A 15,787-nucleotide genomic window follows, 5' to 3' on the forward strand; every position below is an offset into this window, starting at 1 on the left:
AGGGGCGTCATGCCCAGAGGTACCTGGTCTCGGAGGCGCGGCCGAGCCCGGCGGGGTGGGGGGCGGCGGCAGGAACGTGCTGCTCGGGCTGCTGATGTGCCCCTCCCCCGTGAGCGTCAGGTCGGCCCCGTGCTCGCCCTCCACGGTCTGGACGCCCCTGGCCTCCACCGCCTGCGCCGGGGGGCTGGGGGTCCCGGGGGCGCAGAGAGGCGGGCTGTCGGCCGAGCCAGGGCTGGTGGCCGGGCTCTCGCAGGGCCGGGGAGCGCTCTCCTCGCCGTGGCCTGTCGCGGGTCTCGTGCAGAAGGCCTTGGGGGCGGCCGACGGGGAGAGGGCGAGCCCCGGGGGGCCAGGCGGCAGACGCAGGAACTCGGGCAGCACCAGGTCCTCCTTCCTCAGCAGCCCGCGCTGGTCGTCTGCCCTGTTGCTCTGCGCTTTGGAAATGAGCTCAAAAAACTCTGTTGGAAGAAAACCCACGTTGACCAAGCGTTAGCGCGTCTACCCTCCGGCACGCACAGCAAGCGCGTCTGCAAAGCCCTGTCCCGCTGCCCCAGGCCCTCCCCCTTCCTCCTGTTCCCACCGGCACAGCCACAGGGAGGCCGCGGGCCACGCAGACAGCTCCGCCCCTCCCTGGACCGGCTCCGGGCCGCCGCGCCCGCGGCCCATGTCTGCGCTCCGCCCACGTTTGATGCCACCTCCTGAGCAGGAGGGAGGCCGCTGACCAGGCACCACGGCCTGACATGGCCAGGAACCCCTGCGCCCGGAGCTGGGGAACCAGCCTAGAGCCGTGTGTGGGAGGCCTCTCGGGGGCACCACCCGGGGCAGAGGGCGGTCCTGATGGGGCCTGTGAGCAGCGCCCCGCCCTCGAGCCCTCTCCCCGCCGCGCAGCCCGCCCCGGGAGCTCCACAGTCCCCCAGGCCGCCCCCTCCCGGCACCTCCGCCCTGCCGGGGACGTCCAGCTTCCCGGCTGGCTTCCCAGAGCTCCTCTTTTTCTTACCTGGGTGGATTCTCAGTTGTAACTCGAGTTCACCATCCAAAACAGACGGTGTCTACACTGAGCCTGCTCGAGGCTTACGTTACACTCTGAGCTTCTGACCAGCAAGGGGCTTAAAAGCGCAAATCTTAACGGCGCTCAGAAACGCGAGAACTTCAGAGCGGGCGTGTGTTTTACTCTGGCACGTGGCCGGACGCCACGGGGAGCTGTGACTAGCCCAGCTGACCTGCCCAGGAAGTGCTCCCCGGGTTACAGCTCAGGGCGCGGAACAGCTCCTAGAGCGTCTCTCTGTCACGAGCTTTCGGAAGAAAAGGAAGTCCCCCACGCCTCCTGTCCATCTCTCATGCCATCCTTCTTCTGTCCTGCAGGCCCGGGGGCGGCTCGGGCATCCGGCCCCCATGGCCGAACGCACAGCCTTTCCTCAGGGCCCCGACAGCGGAGGCCAGCGAGGCCCAGGCCCTCCCACCGGCCTCCTCCTGGCGAGGACCCTCAGGGACGTGGACCCTGGTCCCGAGCCCCCCTCTGAGCCGGGACCCGGCTGTGAGGGGGGACAGAGACCGCCTGCTGCAGCCCCACATGGGGGCTCCCTGACTCCTAGGGCCCGGCTCTCGGTCTGAAAACTGGGGCTTTAGTAGAGTTACACCGACAGCTGCAGACAGACACAGGGGCGAGTGCTCAGTGTGACGGGTCACGGCCACCCCAATGTCAGTAACTCAGAGAAGCTTCTAGTGACTGGACTGGAAAACTGACATTGCATTCACGAAAAACGTGGAAGTTTGAAAAAGTACACATACCCTCTGCTTCGTCCAAATTAATTTTCTGACATTTTTTTCCCCCAGTCTTTGCAATAGAGTCTTCTCTCTTTGAAAGCCGGGGATCCCTAGCATTCCTTCCATTTTCTCCTTTAATTTTAATAGAATTAGACTTGCCTAGTGTTCTTTCCTCTCCCTGCGTCAGAAGGAAAGTCAAAGTTCCACTCACATTTCAGACACATGACAACACAGTTCATCAGTTACATAAAAAGGGTCTTTGAAACACAGATTGCATTGATTTGGACTTCACATGCGTTGCAGAAACATCAATCGCAATGATAAAGATTCCAAAAGAACAGCACGTAAGGCACACCCACCCACCCAGCGATTCCCAGGCTAGTGGGAGCAGGCACCACAAAGGGACCCTAAGAAGACCCCCCCCCCAACCCAGGGTGCAGGCCCAACCAGGGCAGAGAGCCGCTGGGGGCGCCTGCCCCTGAGCTTTGCAGGCGAGGAGCGAGGTGGGGTGAGGAGGGGAATTACCGTAGCCGAGTGATTTCTGGAGCTGGCATTTACAGCTGCGCTCTGTTTGATGGGCACACTTTTCTGTTTATCTGTGGACGCTGAACATAGTGACATAAGCTTTACAAAACTGCAGTGAATTGCAAATCCATCTCAACATTTAACATAATCACGTTTATACGTCTCTGAGATCAAAGCTGTACAGAAGCCAAAGGTATCAGAGGCCCCTTATCTACATGCGCATTCAGGCCTGAGCACCCTTGCGGGGTCAAGGGACAGAGGACCAGCCTCCTGCGCCCGCCGCGGTCTGGGCGAGGTGTGCATGAGGGCGACGGGGAGAAGGCTCGAGGCTGACTGTGTCTACTGGGACTCTGTGGTCCCGTGCTGAGTGAAAGCGCCTTTCGGGTACTATTTGGCACGAACGTCTTTAGAAAGTAGGAGAGTCTCACATTTATTATGTATTTTCAAATACGGCCATTGCCCCAAGTCAGGGCTGCAGGCTGGCCCCTGCTGGCCCTCGTGGTCCACAGACCACCCCCCTGGCCCAGGATGGGCTGGCGGAGTCCCAGCCCTCCTGCCTGTGAGCAGCGTCCCAAACACACTGCACGCACCTGCCCGCAGCTGTGCCTTCAGACTCACCTGTGCACAAGCGGGCCGGGAGGTCCGACCTTATCAGACCCTGGAGGGAGGTGCTGAGCACCCGGGCCCCGCTCAGGCCGCTCGCCCCCCGAGGCCAGTTACCGCGCAGGAGAAGCGCACACAGCATTCTCTAGAACCCAGATGGGCCCACAGGGGGACAAGGGGCAGGCACTGGAGCCCGAGGGCAGAAGGGCGACCGCAGCCCGGGTCACCCTTGGGGATGGAAACGAGTGATCGGTAGCCCATTTCAGAGCTGAGCCAGCCCGGGGAAGGGAGGGGGTGGCTCCTGACACGGCCACCTCCTCGCCCTGTTCAGTAGACTCCAGAAGGCTCTCTCCAGGAGGCACGCCTCCGCTGCCCCCACCTGGGAGTGCAGGTCCCCGTCCCCAGGGCAGGGCTGCGGGGCTGAGGCAGCGTATGGGCAAGGGCCCTGTAAACCACCGATTCCTTGTGCGCTAGGCACAGGGGGCCCCAGCCCCCCACCTCAGCCACTGCTGGGCCGACATGGGGCAGCGACGCCCCAGGGTCCCAGGTCCCTTGTGCACAGGGATAGGGAGGCCTCCCAGGAAGAGAGCACTTTCCAGGGCATGCTGGACCCTCAGAGCGACCGCAGGGTGTTCGCAGGGCCTGCCGCCCCTTCTTACGGCAGAGAAGACGTGCAGGGGTCCCAGCGAGAGGCCCTCGTGCTCCTGGTCCCGGGGTCTCCTGCCCACAGACAGATGCCCAGCCACGGCTGGACTCGGCCATGGCAGGGGGTCGCCGGGCCCCGTGAGACCCTAAACCCAAGTGAGGACATCTGCAGTGTCACTCTGAGACCACAGGGCAGCAGGGCTGGGAGCTTTCAGGGGGCCGAGCTCAGGGACCCAGGAGGCGGGAAGGACCAGGGAAGCATCATCCTGCTCACCTTTCCCTCGGGAGGGGTCCTTCTCCTCCAAGATGACCCGCTGTCCATCCAGACTCGAGATGGGGGCTCCGAGGTCCAGGGGCTCCTTCTCTCCACTCTAGAGGCAGAGATGGCGCAATGAGCGGCTCACCCAGGCTGGAGCTTTCTGGAACAACTGCGTGTGGTCCATCTGCCAGCAGGACCATCCCAGGCTTGATGGAGTCACACGCCAGGTGACCCCAGGTCCTGTCACCTCGGCAGGGCCAGCCGCAGACGCCTGACGTGCAATAACCAGGATCCCAAGCGCCAGCGGGCCTGCCCGGAACGCAGGCGCCGGGAGGAGACCGCCTGACAGGGCTGTCACCCAAGTGATGGCTGCTGGCAACACTGGGCCGAGTCGAAGACCCGGGGGTGGAGGAGCACTTGGTGGGCGCCGCTACCATCTGCGTCCACAGGTTTGGTGCTTTTAGGCGTTAAGTCGAGCTGGCCTAAGTCTCGGCATTACCTCCAACCTGGAGGAGGGGACCTCAAGCCCACCTCACTGGTCCCCAATGCACTAGGAGGCGTGGGAGTAGCGGGGAGATGCCTCCCTGTGGGCAGGAAGCAGGCGCGTCTGAGGCCCGGGATCCTGCCCTTCTCTCCTGGGGAGACTAGCTTGCTGTTCAAGTCCCACATCCTCTGTCAAAAAAACAATCTGAACTTGTAGTCTGGCTCTTAAATTGCTAAGCTACCAAACGCGCAGACAGAGCTCCAGCCGAGTGGGGAACGGACCAAGGCTAGCAGGGTCCTGCCTGGCCCACAGTTCACTAAGGAGGGTCAGGAGGAGGGTCCAAGGAAAGCCACATCCTCACAGCCCATCCACAGGACTCCCCGTACCACCCTCCCCGACTCTCCCGGCCCCGAGTCCTGAGGCAGCTGGACCACTCTTCCCGGTCAGGCCTCAGCAGCCCAGCGGGGAAGGAGCCCCAACCACTGGCCAGCCCTTTGGGACTGAAGCCCCCCAGCGACCCCATGAGCATGCTTCCGTGACTCACCCCACTTTACAGATGGGGAAACAGGCACGGGGACTGAGGATCGCTTAGGATCTCAACAGAGTACGAGCAGGGAGACCACATGGAACCCAGGCCACGTCCCTCTCCATTCGGCATATTCTAGACTCCAGGACGGCACCCCCACCCCGTAGTGTGCTGGGCGGAGGGCTTCGGGTTACCCTCGGGAAGTCTGAAAACAACTTAACTGGTCCTCTCGTTCACGTCAAAGTCTTGAACAATTATGGAGCCCGTTTCAGAGAAAATAAAAATCCTAAAAATACTTGAAATCGTAGCTCTGATAAAATATATTTTCTAAAGAAAGGAGAACACAGGCCAATGGGTCGTAAGTCACCGCATTTCAAAGCAAACGTGTGGCGGTGCGGGACCGCCCTCCGGCTACAGGCGCGGGGGCTCTGCTCTCATCCCGCCTTCACCCATTCACGGAGGAACCCGACGGCCCGGCGCGGAAACGCCAGAGAGAGCTGCCAGACCCACGGCCTGTGGGAAGCTGGACAGCCAAGCAGCGGATGCCCGACAGGCTGGTGCAGATCGGGTCACGCACGCCAGCGCGTGCCGTCATCTGATCAGATTTGCAAACGGCGGGAGGCTGCAAGGTTTTCATTTGTTTCCCTGGGCCAAAACCCCCAAATCTCAAATACCAACCCAAACCCCAGAGGGCACAACCACGGTACGAATAAGCAGCAAGCATTTCCACCAAAGGGTGGGAAACCAGAGGGCAGCGGCCACGTCCTCCCCAGGGCCTGCTGGGTGGAGAAGCTGCACACAGGCGCTGGGTCGGCCCCACGGCGTCCTCCCGTTACACCAGCCACAGCTCGCTTCACGGACAACAGGGGCAAGCTGGGCCCCAGCAGGCAGCGCTGAGCTTGCGGGCGGCTCGGGGGCCCAGGGGCCCCGTGTCACTCACCAGCCTGGTCACTCACCAGCCGGGCCACCAGCTCGCTCAGGCGCAGGCCATACTTGGCCGCCACGGGCCGCAGCACCTCCGTGACTGGCTTGCTGGGCTTGGCCTTGAGTCCCACAGACCGGTTAATCGGCACCAGATCCAGCCTGGTTAGAGGGGGAGAAACAGGAGCACGTTTGCCACAAATACGCGGCAACTGTCACGTGGACGTTCCGTCTCAAGAGCAGAGCAGCGTGGCACCCACGGGGATCACCAAGGCAGCCCCAGGTTCTGCACGAGAAGAGAGCCCACAGGGGGGGTTCTTTAGGGTCTCGCGGGGCTGAGCCAGGACTGTCACACCCGACAAGGAGCGGCCCCTCCCCACGGGTCGACCCTGCCCCGGGTGCAGCCCTGCCGTGGTCGCCGGCAGGCGGGGAGCGTGACCCTCTGGCCCCTGGGGTGCCTGGGGCCACGTGCGGCTGCCCCTCTGAGCTCGCAGCGGGGGTGTCGGCACTCCCAGCAGAGCGGAGGCCAGCGGGGCAAGTGGTCAGAAACAGCCTGCGGCTCTGGAAACCTCATGAAAACGGCAATTGCATTTCTCTTACCGAAATAAAGTGCGTTTTTCTAAGCGCAGGTCCCTAGACTCCAAGATGCTACTGTCCTGATGCAGCACCAGAGGCTACGGAACACACGAAAGGAAGAGAGACGGGCGTCAGTGGGAGCCAGGGTGCACAGCTGCACGAAGCAAAGTGCAGCTTCAAACGCAGCCCACCACAGCTGGAGGGAAGGCCTCGGCCCTCTGACCGGCTGCTGTGAGCCCGCAGAGGGTTCTGCGCAGCGAGACTGAGCTCTCAGGACCCACCTCCGTCACACGCACGGTTCAGACGAGGAGCACAGAGCAGAGTCGGCCGCGAGGCCCAACACAGGCCAAGGTGGCAGGGAACCCGCACGTTTAGGTAAACACACGCAGACTGGCCGGCTCCCCTATCGGCAGGACCTCCCACAGGGCAGACGCCCCCAAAGGAAAGGCCCTCGGTCTCCGCAGCCCTGTACCTTGTCCCCGCCCACCAGGAAGAGGTCCACGGCAGCCCCGTTGATGCCATGTCGCTCGCAGAGCCCGGCCAGGACTTCCTTGATGGAGAGCCCCGCCCTGACGAGCACCACGCAGGCCGTCCCGTCGGGGAGCTGGATGCTGCAGTGCTTGGCGGCTTTGTCCTTCTCGGGCGCCAGGGTCCTGCAGGCCTCTGGCTGGGGGGCAGGGAGACACGGGGGCGGGCGCAGGGTCAGGGAAAGTGCGGGGAGGCCCCGGGGAAGGGCCATCGTAGCTTGCACACGCCTGCGGGGCCCAGCAGTGCGGCTCCCTGTGCACACCCAGCTCCACAATGCAAACACGTCCCGATAGAGGCACAGTGCGCTGTGCACACACGGCCGCTAAGCTGTGGGGCTGCTAGTTAGCAGAGAGAGCCACCCCCTCTCAACTACAGGCACCGTCCTTGCCGTCCCAGCATCCAACCTCTGAGTCTAAACTTTTACAAGGGCCATGCTAACTAGCTTTCCTACTAGAATAGGAGGGGCCTTCCCACTTTTGTTTTCAGGGGTCCGGTCTTGGCCTTCCTGACCCGGAAGCACATGGAGTCACCCTGCAGAGCCCACTGAGGCCATCTAGGGACCAGGAGCTGCCTCGCCCGTCTCTCAGCCTAGGAGCTGGGGACGGACAAAGCAGGCAACCTCTGCTGCTTCTGGTCACCTTTCTGGCTCTTTCTGCCCGACCTCGCAGGCCCAAGGCCTTTCCGAGAGGAATGGACGGACAGACAGCAGGTGGGCCGGAGGGAAGAGGCTGGGAGAGGGGGCGGGAAGGCCGGGCCAAGGCTCAGAGGCAGCGGCACACACCTGAGGGTGTGAGGCCCCTCAGACCCTGGCCCCAGTTCACGAGGAGCAGCCACGGGGAGGCCGGGTGTGAGGGGCACGGGGGAGTCTCAGCTCCTTCCTCCGCGGGGCTGCCGGGGGTGCACCCTGCAGGCAGCCTGCAGCCTGGGGTGCCTTCTGCCCAGAGAACGCCCACCACCTCTGCCCGGCGCGGGGGATGTGGCCCCGCCCACCTGTCCCACTGCCAGGCCCTGCGGCGGGGGACACGCCTGCAGGATGGGGAAGCGAGCCTTCCAGAACAGCAGCACCTGCGACGTGATGTCTGCGCTGTGGCTGGACTAGGCAAGAGTGGGGAGGTGGCCCCTCCCCACTGCTCGGAGCAGGGCTCCGACGTGCTCGGGGCAGGAGCTGGACCAGGGGCCAGCCCGCGGCCGCGCTCCCCGTGGCAGACCTCTGTGTCCCTGAGTTACAGCACCGCTTCCTGGCTAGACAGTTCCCCGCATGCCTCCTTCTAATGCCCGACTTGCCCTGGTTGTCACTTCCTTACCCCTCTGTGCTCCGAGGGTCTGAAAATCTCTTTCTCCCAAATATTACTTCAGAAAACTAGTTTGCAGGTGGTAGACTGATTGCAAAATGGCCCCAAATATGCCCTTCCCACAGGCGCACGGGCAATAATAAATGATCTTTGTCTTAAGCCACTGGGTTTTGGGATGGTTTGTCAGGCAGCAATAGCTGACTGGTGCGTGGTCCACCCTCACGGCTCTGACTGGTATTGTTATAACTGAAGAAGAAATGACATTCTACACTCACTACTGCCTGACCATCTCAAGCGACTAGGAGGCCGGCAACAATAGGGTTTTCCAAAATTGCTATCAGACGACAGCTAACCAGCTAGCAGGTCAGCCCAGTGCCTCCTCCACCTAACTGGAAACTGGGCCAGACAAGCAACTCAGAGGGGCATGAGGAGAGAGCGCAGGGCCAGGCAGGACCCGGGCCCCCGGCCCACAGCAGGGCCCGGCGGGGAAGAGCCCCGTCGGCACAGCCCCCAGCGCACAGGCAGAGACACGGGGGTGTCTGAGTTCACGGGACGTGCAGGTGCCGAGACCAAGAGGAGCACCTGCCCGCTCCCGTGGGCGTCCAGAGAAACGTGCCTGAACGGGAACAAAAGGTCTCAGAAATAAACCCAGAGATATTCCTAGTGCTCAAGGGGTGCCCTCCCCATCCATCCAACAGCTCCTTTACGAGGGACACGGCTTCGCGGGGACTCACCAGGTCCAGGCTCCCGGCCGACGACATGGAGCCCTGTGACTCCCGGCGGCCCAGGCCTCCGTTGGCGTGCAGGGGGTCTGGAGGGGACACAGGGACTCAGAACACCCAACAGCACCAGCTTCATGCTTGCTCGCTTAATGCAGAAATGCAGAAACCCCCCGAGGGTGGTCATGTCCCCCACAGCCCCACACCTCCTTTAGGCTGAACAGACACACTCGAAGGACAGGAGCCCGGCTCGGAGGCCCTTCGGCGGCGCAGCCTCGCCCCTGGCACACAGCAGGAGCCAGGAGCCCCCGCCCAGCCCGCGCTCTGCTCTGCTGGCGCCCGCGCTCTGCTCTGCTGGCGCCCGCGCGGCCCCCCGGCTCCTGCTGCCTCGTTGCAGGTCAAAACGCAAGCAAGTGCAGGGCCTCCCTGCCTTTCATTTAATCTGGAATTGTTATCTCAACATGTGGCTTCACGTGCCAGCCCGTTACGGCATCTTTTACCAACGGCTCACGTCCCGTCTTCCTGTAAAGTCCTGACAATCGCGCCACCCGATGTCACTGACTGAGCTAACTGTAATCTAAAAATCGCGAGAACTCTGACACAGAAAGGACCTTTAAAAACACAGGGCCTAGGGCCCCGATCATGCCGCTGTGCCGGGGCCTGCGGGTGGAGCAGGGGGCCTGATTACACGGAGACCCCCAGGTCCCACTGACCCATCTGCCAAAAGCAACGGACTGCCAGGCGAGAGAGTCAGGATGCCTGGGGAGCGTCCTGGAGTCAGGACTTAGGGCCTTTCCGGGTGGCTCTCTAAAGATGTGCCGGGTATGGGGACCCCGGTCTCCTGGGGTCCCACGTGGGGACACAGACCTAGAGAGGCAGGCACTCCCCCATCTCCGGCCCTCGGGGGTCCCTGGCCGCACGGACGACACCGCTCCCACCCCCAGCTCCGGCTGCCCTTCCCTGTGGAAGAACAGCTGTACCGGCCGCCCCAGGCAGGGCCCCGGAGCCTCAGGGCACCGCAGAAGCCCACAGCCTCCCTACACTGCCCTCTGCAAAGCGGGCGTGAGCGCTGCCTGCGGCCGGCTCGAAGCAGGAGATAAACCCTCTGAAGCGCCTGGCACAGCACAGGCACCAACTCCCTCAGGGGCTCCCTGTCCAAGCTCCCTCCATAAGCTGCCCAACCTAAACTTGGGGCCAGGTCTGGAGCCTGCAGGCTACTTCCCGGAAAATAACCCCTTTCCTGACAGTCTGTGGAGAAGAAAAGGCCGCCAAACCCTCCCGCGCGTGCTTCCGGCGCCCAGCGTGCGCCCCGCCCTTCTCTGCCCCGGCCCGCGGCCCAGGCGGCTACCGCTCCACCCAGCCCCCTCCCGGCGCGTCCCAGCCCCGTCCCTGTCCCTCTCACACTGTCTTCTCAGCCACATCCAAGAAAGAAACCAAGGCAGAGAAGATCTAGGATGGCAACCTTTAAAATTTACAATAATGAAATTACAATTTTGAAAATGCTTGGTACCCAAACTAGGGTGTCACATTTCCTTAAAGAAATTACAAAAGCTCGTGTACCTCTCTGCACACGGCAGAAAAGCAAGAGGCTGTCTGGGTGGACAGAGGGCAGGACACCTGTATATTCTGCTTTTCACTTGGTTGTATTTTCCAAATTTTCTACCAAGAGCACCCATTACTGCTCAAGCAAGAAGAGGGTGGTACCTGTGGGGTGCCCTAGCCTGGGGGGTTAGAATGCACCATGCCCCCTCTCAGAGGGCCCTAGAGCCCCCTGCTTCCCCAGTCAGGCTGCCCCAAAGGGCCACCTCACAAGCACAGCCCACACTTCCTCATTCATCCCTGAGAGGGCCTCGCCCCCCTCCCTCCCCCACCTGCACACGACAAACCACGAACCGTTTGGACGGTCGCCTTGGTCCTTCTTCTTCTGGGACCGCCCGGTGCTCCTGGTCCTTGACCAAGAGAAAAACGCTCCTTTTCGTTTCTTCTCGCTGTCCTCGTCCCCCAACTCTTCATTCAGGGACCGTCCTGATTTCGATATTCCACTCAACTGCCATCAAATGGAAAACGTTGTTAAAACAGTGTGAAGGTAATTTAATATCACATGAAATGCATGGGAAAGGGAGCTGGAGCAGGCTGCCAAGACAGGTGCTCCGCAGGAGGGTCCAGGTCCCTCAAGGCCAGAGGCACAGCCCCGCCAGCCTCTCCAGAAATGGCAGTTGGAGCCCCCCGCCCCGACCAGAGCCTCAGACAAGGCGCATGGGAGGTACGAGTGCTAAGAGAGCCTCGCATTCCCTGCGGGTGAGGGGATGAGCCAACAGGGGCGTCTGCTGTCATCTCTGCAGAGCAGCTTTCATCTGGGGGCCAGCGCGGCCGGGACGGGCACCTTCTTTGGTGTGGACGTGTTGGAGTGGTCGGAGCTGACGCTGTGCTTGGATGTGGGGCTGCTGGGGACCTGCTGCCCGTCGGGCAGCGGGCGGCCCTCCACCTCCGCCAGGATGCACTCTTGGTACAACGGGGATTTCAGAAAGCGAGTGTAGCTGTCGAACTTCATCAGGTTGAAGATCTGCCGAGGAAACACAGCGCTGTCCTGTGACACACGGAACTGGACACTTGGCCCTGAAGAAGGTGCGGGGCGGCGCCAGGCCGCACGCGCAGCAGGGCCTGTTCCCAAAGCCCCTCATCGCCCCTGGAGTCGTTGCCCAGGCTCCTTTATGTCTGATCACATTTCTCATAACACGCCAGCCCTCGGTGGCCACGCTTACGATCAGCCAGTTCCAACAATCCACGTAAAGCCAGCGTCTGAGTGGCCTCAGGACAGCCAAGGTGCAATCTTGGAGAATCTTTACTTTGTTAAATAAGAATGAAATCAAAGGCAACTGGAAACCTAAAGGAAGGGAGACCTGACTTGAAAATACCTTCCTCCATTTTTTTAAACCTCATTCATATGACTCAGTAACATAAGTAACCTCTGCTAAGGCCAGTGGACATGTGCTCTAAAAAACATTAAGTCTAATGCACACTTTTCATCACAGTGATGTCCTAAAACTGAAAAAAATCCAAACATCTATCCATCTCTATGTATATCACCGTCCATGAACCTGTGATCACACACAGATGCACAAGGGAGAGTGTCAACAGTCAGGAACGCTGTGGTGGGGACGTCCTGCTCCAGGGCCCTGCTGAACCCTGGCTCTGAGATGGAGCCCAGGGGGCGGGGTGGGGCAGGGTAGGGGTGGGGGTCCCCCCGGCACTCTCCTCGCAGGCTGGTGCCTGCGGGGGCTGCTCTCCGGGACCCGAGTCCTCTGCCCGCACCCCGGGCTGTCACCTGGAGCTGCTGCTCCTTGAACATGTCGGGGTGCGGGGCGCTGAGGATGTCGTCTGCCAGCTGGGCCTGGCTGTCGATGTTGACCGGCGTGGTGGCTTTGCTGCTCAGGAACTTACTGAAGATCTCGCGGGCCCTGTAGGAGAGCTGACGGGACAGCGCGTGAGTGGGACATGCAGACCACACACGTGTTTTCTGACACGCGTCCAGGCAATGGAGACACATTTTCTCGGGGCCTAGTAAATATTTCTTGCTTGGATACTAACTAACAGTACCAGCCAGTATGAAACTTTTCAACAAATCAGCTCCTCTCCGAATTCTGTCAAAGCGCAATCTGAATGTTCCAAAGACCGGGGCTGTGCGGCTGCCACGGGGCATCCGGCTGCGGGCGGCGCGGGTGGCGTCACATGGTGTGGTCTCGCCAAAGGGGGAGGGAGCTCCGGGCAGCACGGGGCGTGAGGAGCCGAGAAGAGGCCCCCTCTGAGGGAGGGGCACAGGCTGCCTCCGGGCAGGTCACGCCGCGGCTCAGCAGCCACACCAGCGGGGGCTCAGCTGCCCCCACGCAGCCTGCAAGGGCGGCTGTACGGACGGGCATCCTTAGGAGGCTCTTCCGCCCAGGATTTTCTCTTAAATCCCCTTCCACACACCGAGTGGCAGCACATGTGCTGAAAGTTTTAGGGCCATTTATGCAAGCTATGTTTAGGCAAAATTAAATATCATATATATTAAGAAACATTCTGAAAAAGAATTTTTTTTAATCGTGTGAAAATATTTTTACACGGACTTTTCAAACTGCACTATGTGTGAACCTACGCTCAGATCACCCTGCCCTTTAACCACGCCCACTTCCCAGCCTGAAGAAACATACCTCTTTTTTGTCGTGTGCGGGAACATGATTAAAATATTCACAGGCCTGCCAGAATAAAATGTTTTCTTCACTGAATTCCTTCCTTAGAAAATCCTAAGAAAAACGCCATAGATTAACCTTCACACAATCCTCAGAAAAGGGTACGTCAGTAGTGGCGGTGGGACCTCCCTCCTCTTGTGCTCTGTTTCATTATTCCTACTTTATTCTTATTTTCATCTTTCACAGAAACCAGGGGTTCCAAGCGCCTCTCCAGAATCTACCTGGGAGCAAACGTAAAAGCTGCCCTCACTGGGACCCCTTGGGCCTTCCCAGCTGCTTTCCCAGGGGCTGAGCATCCCTTCCTAGTAGCTGGCCTGGCCAGCAGGCAGCTGCTTCCAGGGTTCGCAAGAAGCTCTGATGCCCCTCACAGCAGACAGAGGCTCCCTCCAACCCCTGGGCCTGAGCGCCCGGGGTAGGAGCAGGAGGAGGAGACGTCTGCCCTGCCCAGCCCTGCCCTGGGGTCCGGCTGGAGGAGGTGCCCGCTGCCCGTCAGACTCACGGAAAAGTAGCGAACTCCGAGCGGGTCCTGCAGAAGCCGCTCAAAGGACACGGCCCAGCTGGCAACCCTCCGCTCGCGCAGGCGCCGGCAGCTCTGCACGCTGGGGAGGCTGGCATTGCTGCTCAGGCTGTGGTTGCTCACGCAGTCCTTCAGGTCGGCGCCGTTCAGCTCTGCGGGGCCAGCACAGACCTCACTCACCTGCGGGCCTGTCCCCCTCCTGCCCACGGGGCCCTCACCATCTGTCTTCTACAGGAGGTGCGTTCAGCCGGCACAGTGCGGCGAGTGCCCTCACCGTGGCCACATCGTTCTGGGCACCCTGGGTACTGGGCCGAGTGGGAACGAGACCGAACCCACCTCCTGAGGCCACGCACGCGCACACCCGACAAGGATGCTCGTCACAGGTCGCGGCCGCCCTGGCCGCGGGCACGGCAGGGGCTCCGAGTGAGTCCACCTGAGGTCGGGACGGGCCAGGAGCCAGGGCTGGGTGACGGGCGGGCTGAGCAGAGAGAAAGGGGCACCGGTGGGGTTCCCAGGACCCGGAGAAACACGCACTGTCGCTAAGTGCACCGCAGTGCCCAGGCAGGGAGCTGAGGACCAGGGTACACAGAACCACCTGGAACTGCTCTGCTTAGACTCCGACACACAAAACTTCCCCACGAGAACAGCTCTCGGTTTTGTGTGTATGTGACCGGAAACCCACTCCTCAATGCGTGCTGACACACTCAGAGGCAGGCACATGCTCACACACACAGCCTGACACACTCAGAGGCAGGCACACGCTCACACACGCTCACGCATGCACCCTGACACACTCAGAGGCAGGCACACGCTCACACACGCTCACGCACGCACCCTGACACGCTCACAGGCAGGCACACGCTCACACACGCACCCTGACACACTCAGAGGCAGGCACACGCTCACACACGCTCACGCACGCACCCTGACACGCTCACAGGCAGGCACATGCTCACACACGCACCCTGACACACTCAGAGGCAGGCACACGCTCACACACGCTCACACACGCACCCTGACACGCTCACAGGCAGGCACATGCTCACACACGCACCCTGACACACTCAGAGGCAGGCACACGCTCACACATGCTCACGCACGCACCCTGACACACTCACAGGTAGGCACACGCTCACACACGCTCACGCACATACCCTGACACACTCACAGGTAGGCACACGCTCACACACACACCCTGACACGCTCACAGGCAGGCACACACTCACACTCTCCTCCTCTCTCTCCTTGGGGCTGGGGTCCTGGAAGACCCCACGTCTTCACGTATGATTTGTGTCCAGTAACCGGGGCAACAAAGGACTAAACACCACAGACACCCATCCCCCCCAGATTAACCTCTCCTCCCAACACACTTCCCAATACACGTTCTATTAGAACCAGACAAACTGAGTGTAAAGGTTCACGTGGAAAACTAAACACGAAATGCTGGAAAACTACACAAAACAAAGCACGGAGGCAGGGCCAGCCCCACCCAACGTGATACACGTCGCACACCTGCATCCTGAACGATGCCGCTGCGGAAGGAGACGCGCCACTGGGACAGGACACAAGCGGATCACTCGATACATGTGCTACAGGGTCAACTGTGACCAGCTGGAGAGTGACCAAGTTGGGGGTCTTGCAATACGCGCTAGAATAAATGCCACACGGACCAAAGATTTAAACGTAAACAGTGAAGTCGGAGAAATACTAGAAGCAAGCGCGGGACAGCTCTCTGAGATACCTGAGTGAGGACATCCAGCAGGCTCCCGCCCAGAGCCGTCAGAGACAGACTTGAAGTCTCTGTGTGTGAGAGCAGACGGGTGGTGCCAGAGGCAGTGGGCAGGGTGGGGGGCAATGTGGGTGGAGGGGTCAGAGGGTACAAACGTCCAGACGTAAGGTAAACAGGTCCTGGGGATGGACGGCACGGCACGGCGAGTGTAAGCAACAACGCTGCATCGCGCGCGTGAAAGGAGCTAAGAGAGTAAATCTTGAAAGTTCTCATCGCAAGAAAGAATTCTGCAGCTGTGCCTGGTGAGGGAAGTTAGCTAGACTCACTGTGGCAATCATTTCACAATATATACAAATTTTGAAACATTATGTTGTACACCTGAAACTAACATAATGTTGTATGTCAACTACGCCTCAAAAAAATAAAATAAAACCTCTGTATGTAAAAAACACTGTAAGCTAAGGCAAAAGACT

The 15,787-nt window shown here is 60.6% G+C and overlaps 1 protein-coding gene across 8 annotated transcripts in view; it reads right to left on the reverse strand.

Annotated features, from left to right (window-relative positions):
• RGS12 (regulator of G protein signaling 12) overlaps nucleotides 1-15,787 on the reverse strand; it is a 122,732-nt gene that overhangs the window by 8,414 nt on the left and 98,531 nt on the right. For 2 of the 8 annotated variants that reach the window (XM_082391240.1, XM_082391239.1), the window contains exons 5-18: nucleotides 13,568-13,737; nucleotides 13,030-13,122; nucleotides 12,165-12,308; nucleotides 11,223-11,402; nucleotides 10,733-10,886; nucleotides 10,242-10,301; nucleotides 8,855-8,931; nucleotides 6,773-6,967; nucleotides 6,325-6,398; nucleotides 5,760-5,886; nucleotides 3,809-3,905; nucleotides 2,287-2,366; nucleotides 1,786-1,939; nucleotides 24-455 (exon numbers count right to left, since the gene is read on the reverse strand). In XM_082391240.1, the coding sequence (XP_082247366.1) occupies nucleotides 24-455; nucleotides 1,786-1,939; nucleotides 2,287-2,366; nucleotides 3,809-3,905; nucleotides 5,760-5,886; nucleotides 6,325-6,398; nucleotides 6,773-6,967; nucleotides 8,855-8,931; nucleotides 10,242-10,301; nucleotides 10,733-10,886; nucleotides 11,223-11,402; nucleotides 12,165-12,308; nucleotides 13,030-13,122; nucleotides 13,568-13,737 (2,037 nt within the window). Of the gene's footprint in view, nucleotides 1-23; nucleotides 456-1,785; nucleotides 1,940-2,286; nucleotides 2,367-3,808; nucleotides 3,906-5,743; nucleotides 5,887-6,324; nucleotides 6,399-6,772; nucleotides 6,968-8,854; nucleotides 8,932-10,241; nucleotides 10,302-10,732; nucleotides 10,887-11,222; nucleotides 11,403-12,164; nucleotides 12,309-13,029; nucleotides 13,123-13,567; nucleotides 13,738-15,787 lie in introns of those variants that run through there. The other 6 variants (XM_082391241.1, XM_082391244.1, XM_082391242.1 and 3 more) reach the window with 5 other exon arrangements.

The sequence above is a fragment of the Balaenoptera borealis genome (assembly GCF_965194805.1).
Source record: "Balaenoptera borealis genome assembly, chromosome: 4".
Taxonomy (NCBI): Eukaryota; Metazoa; Chordata; class Mammalia; order Artiodactyla; family Balaenopteridae; genus Balaenoptera; species Balaenoptera borealis.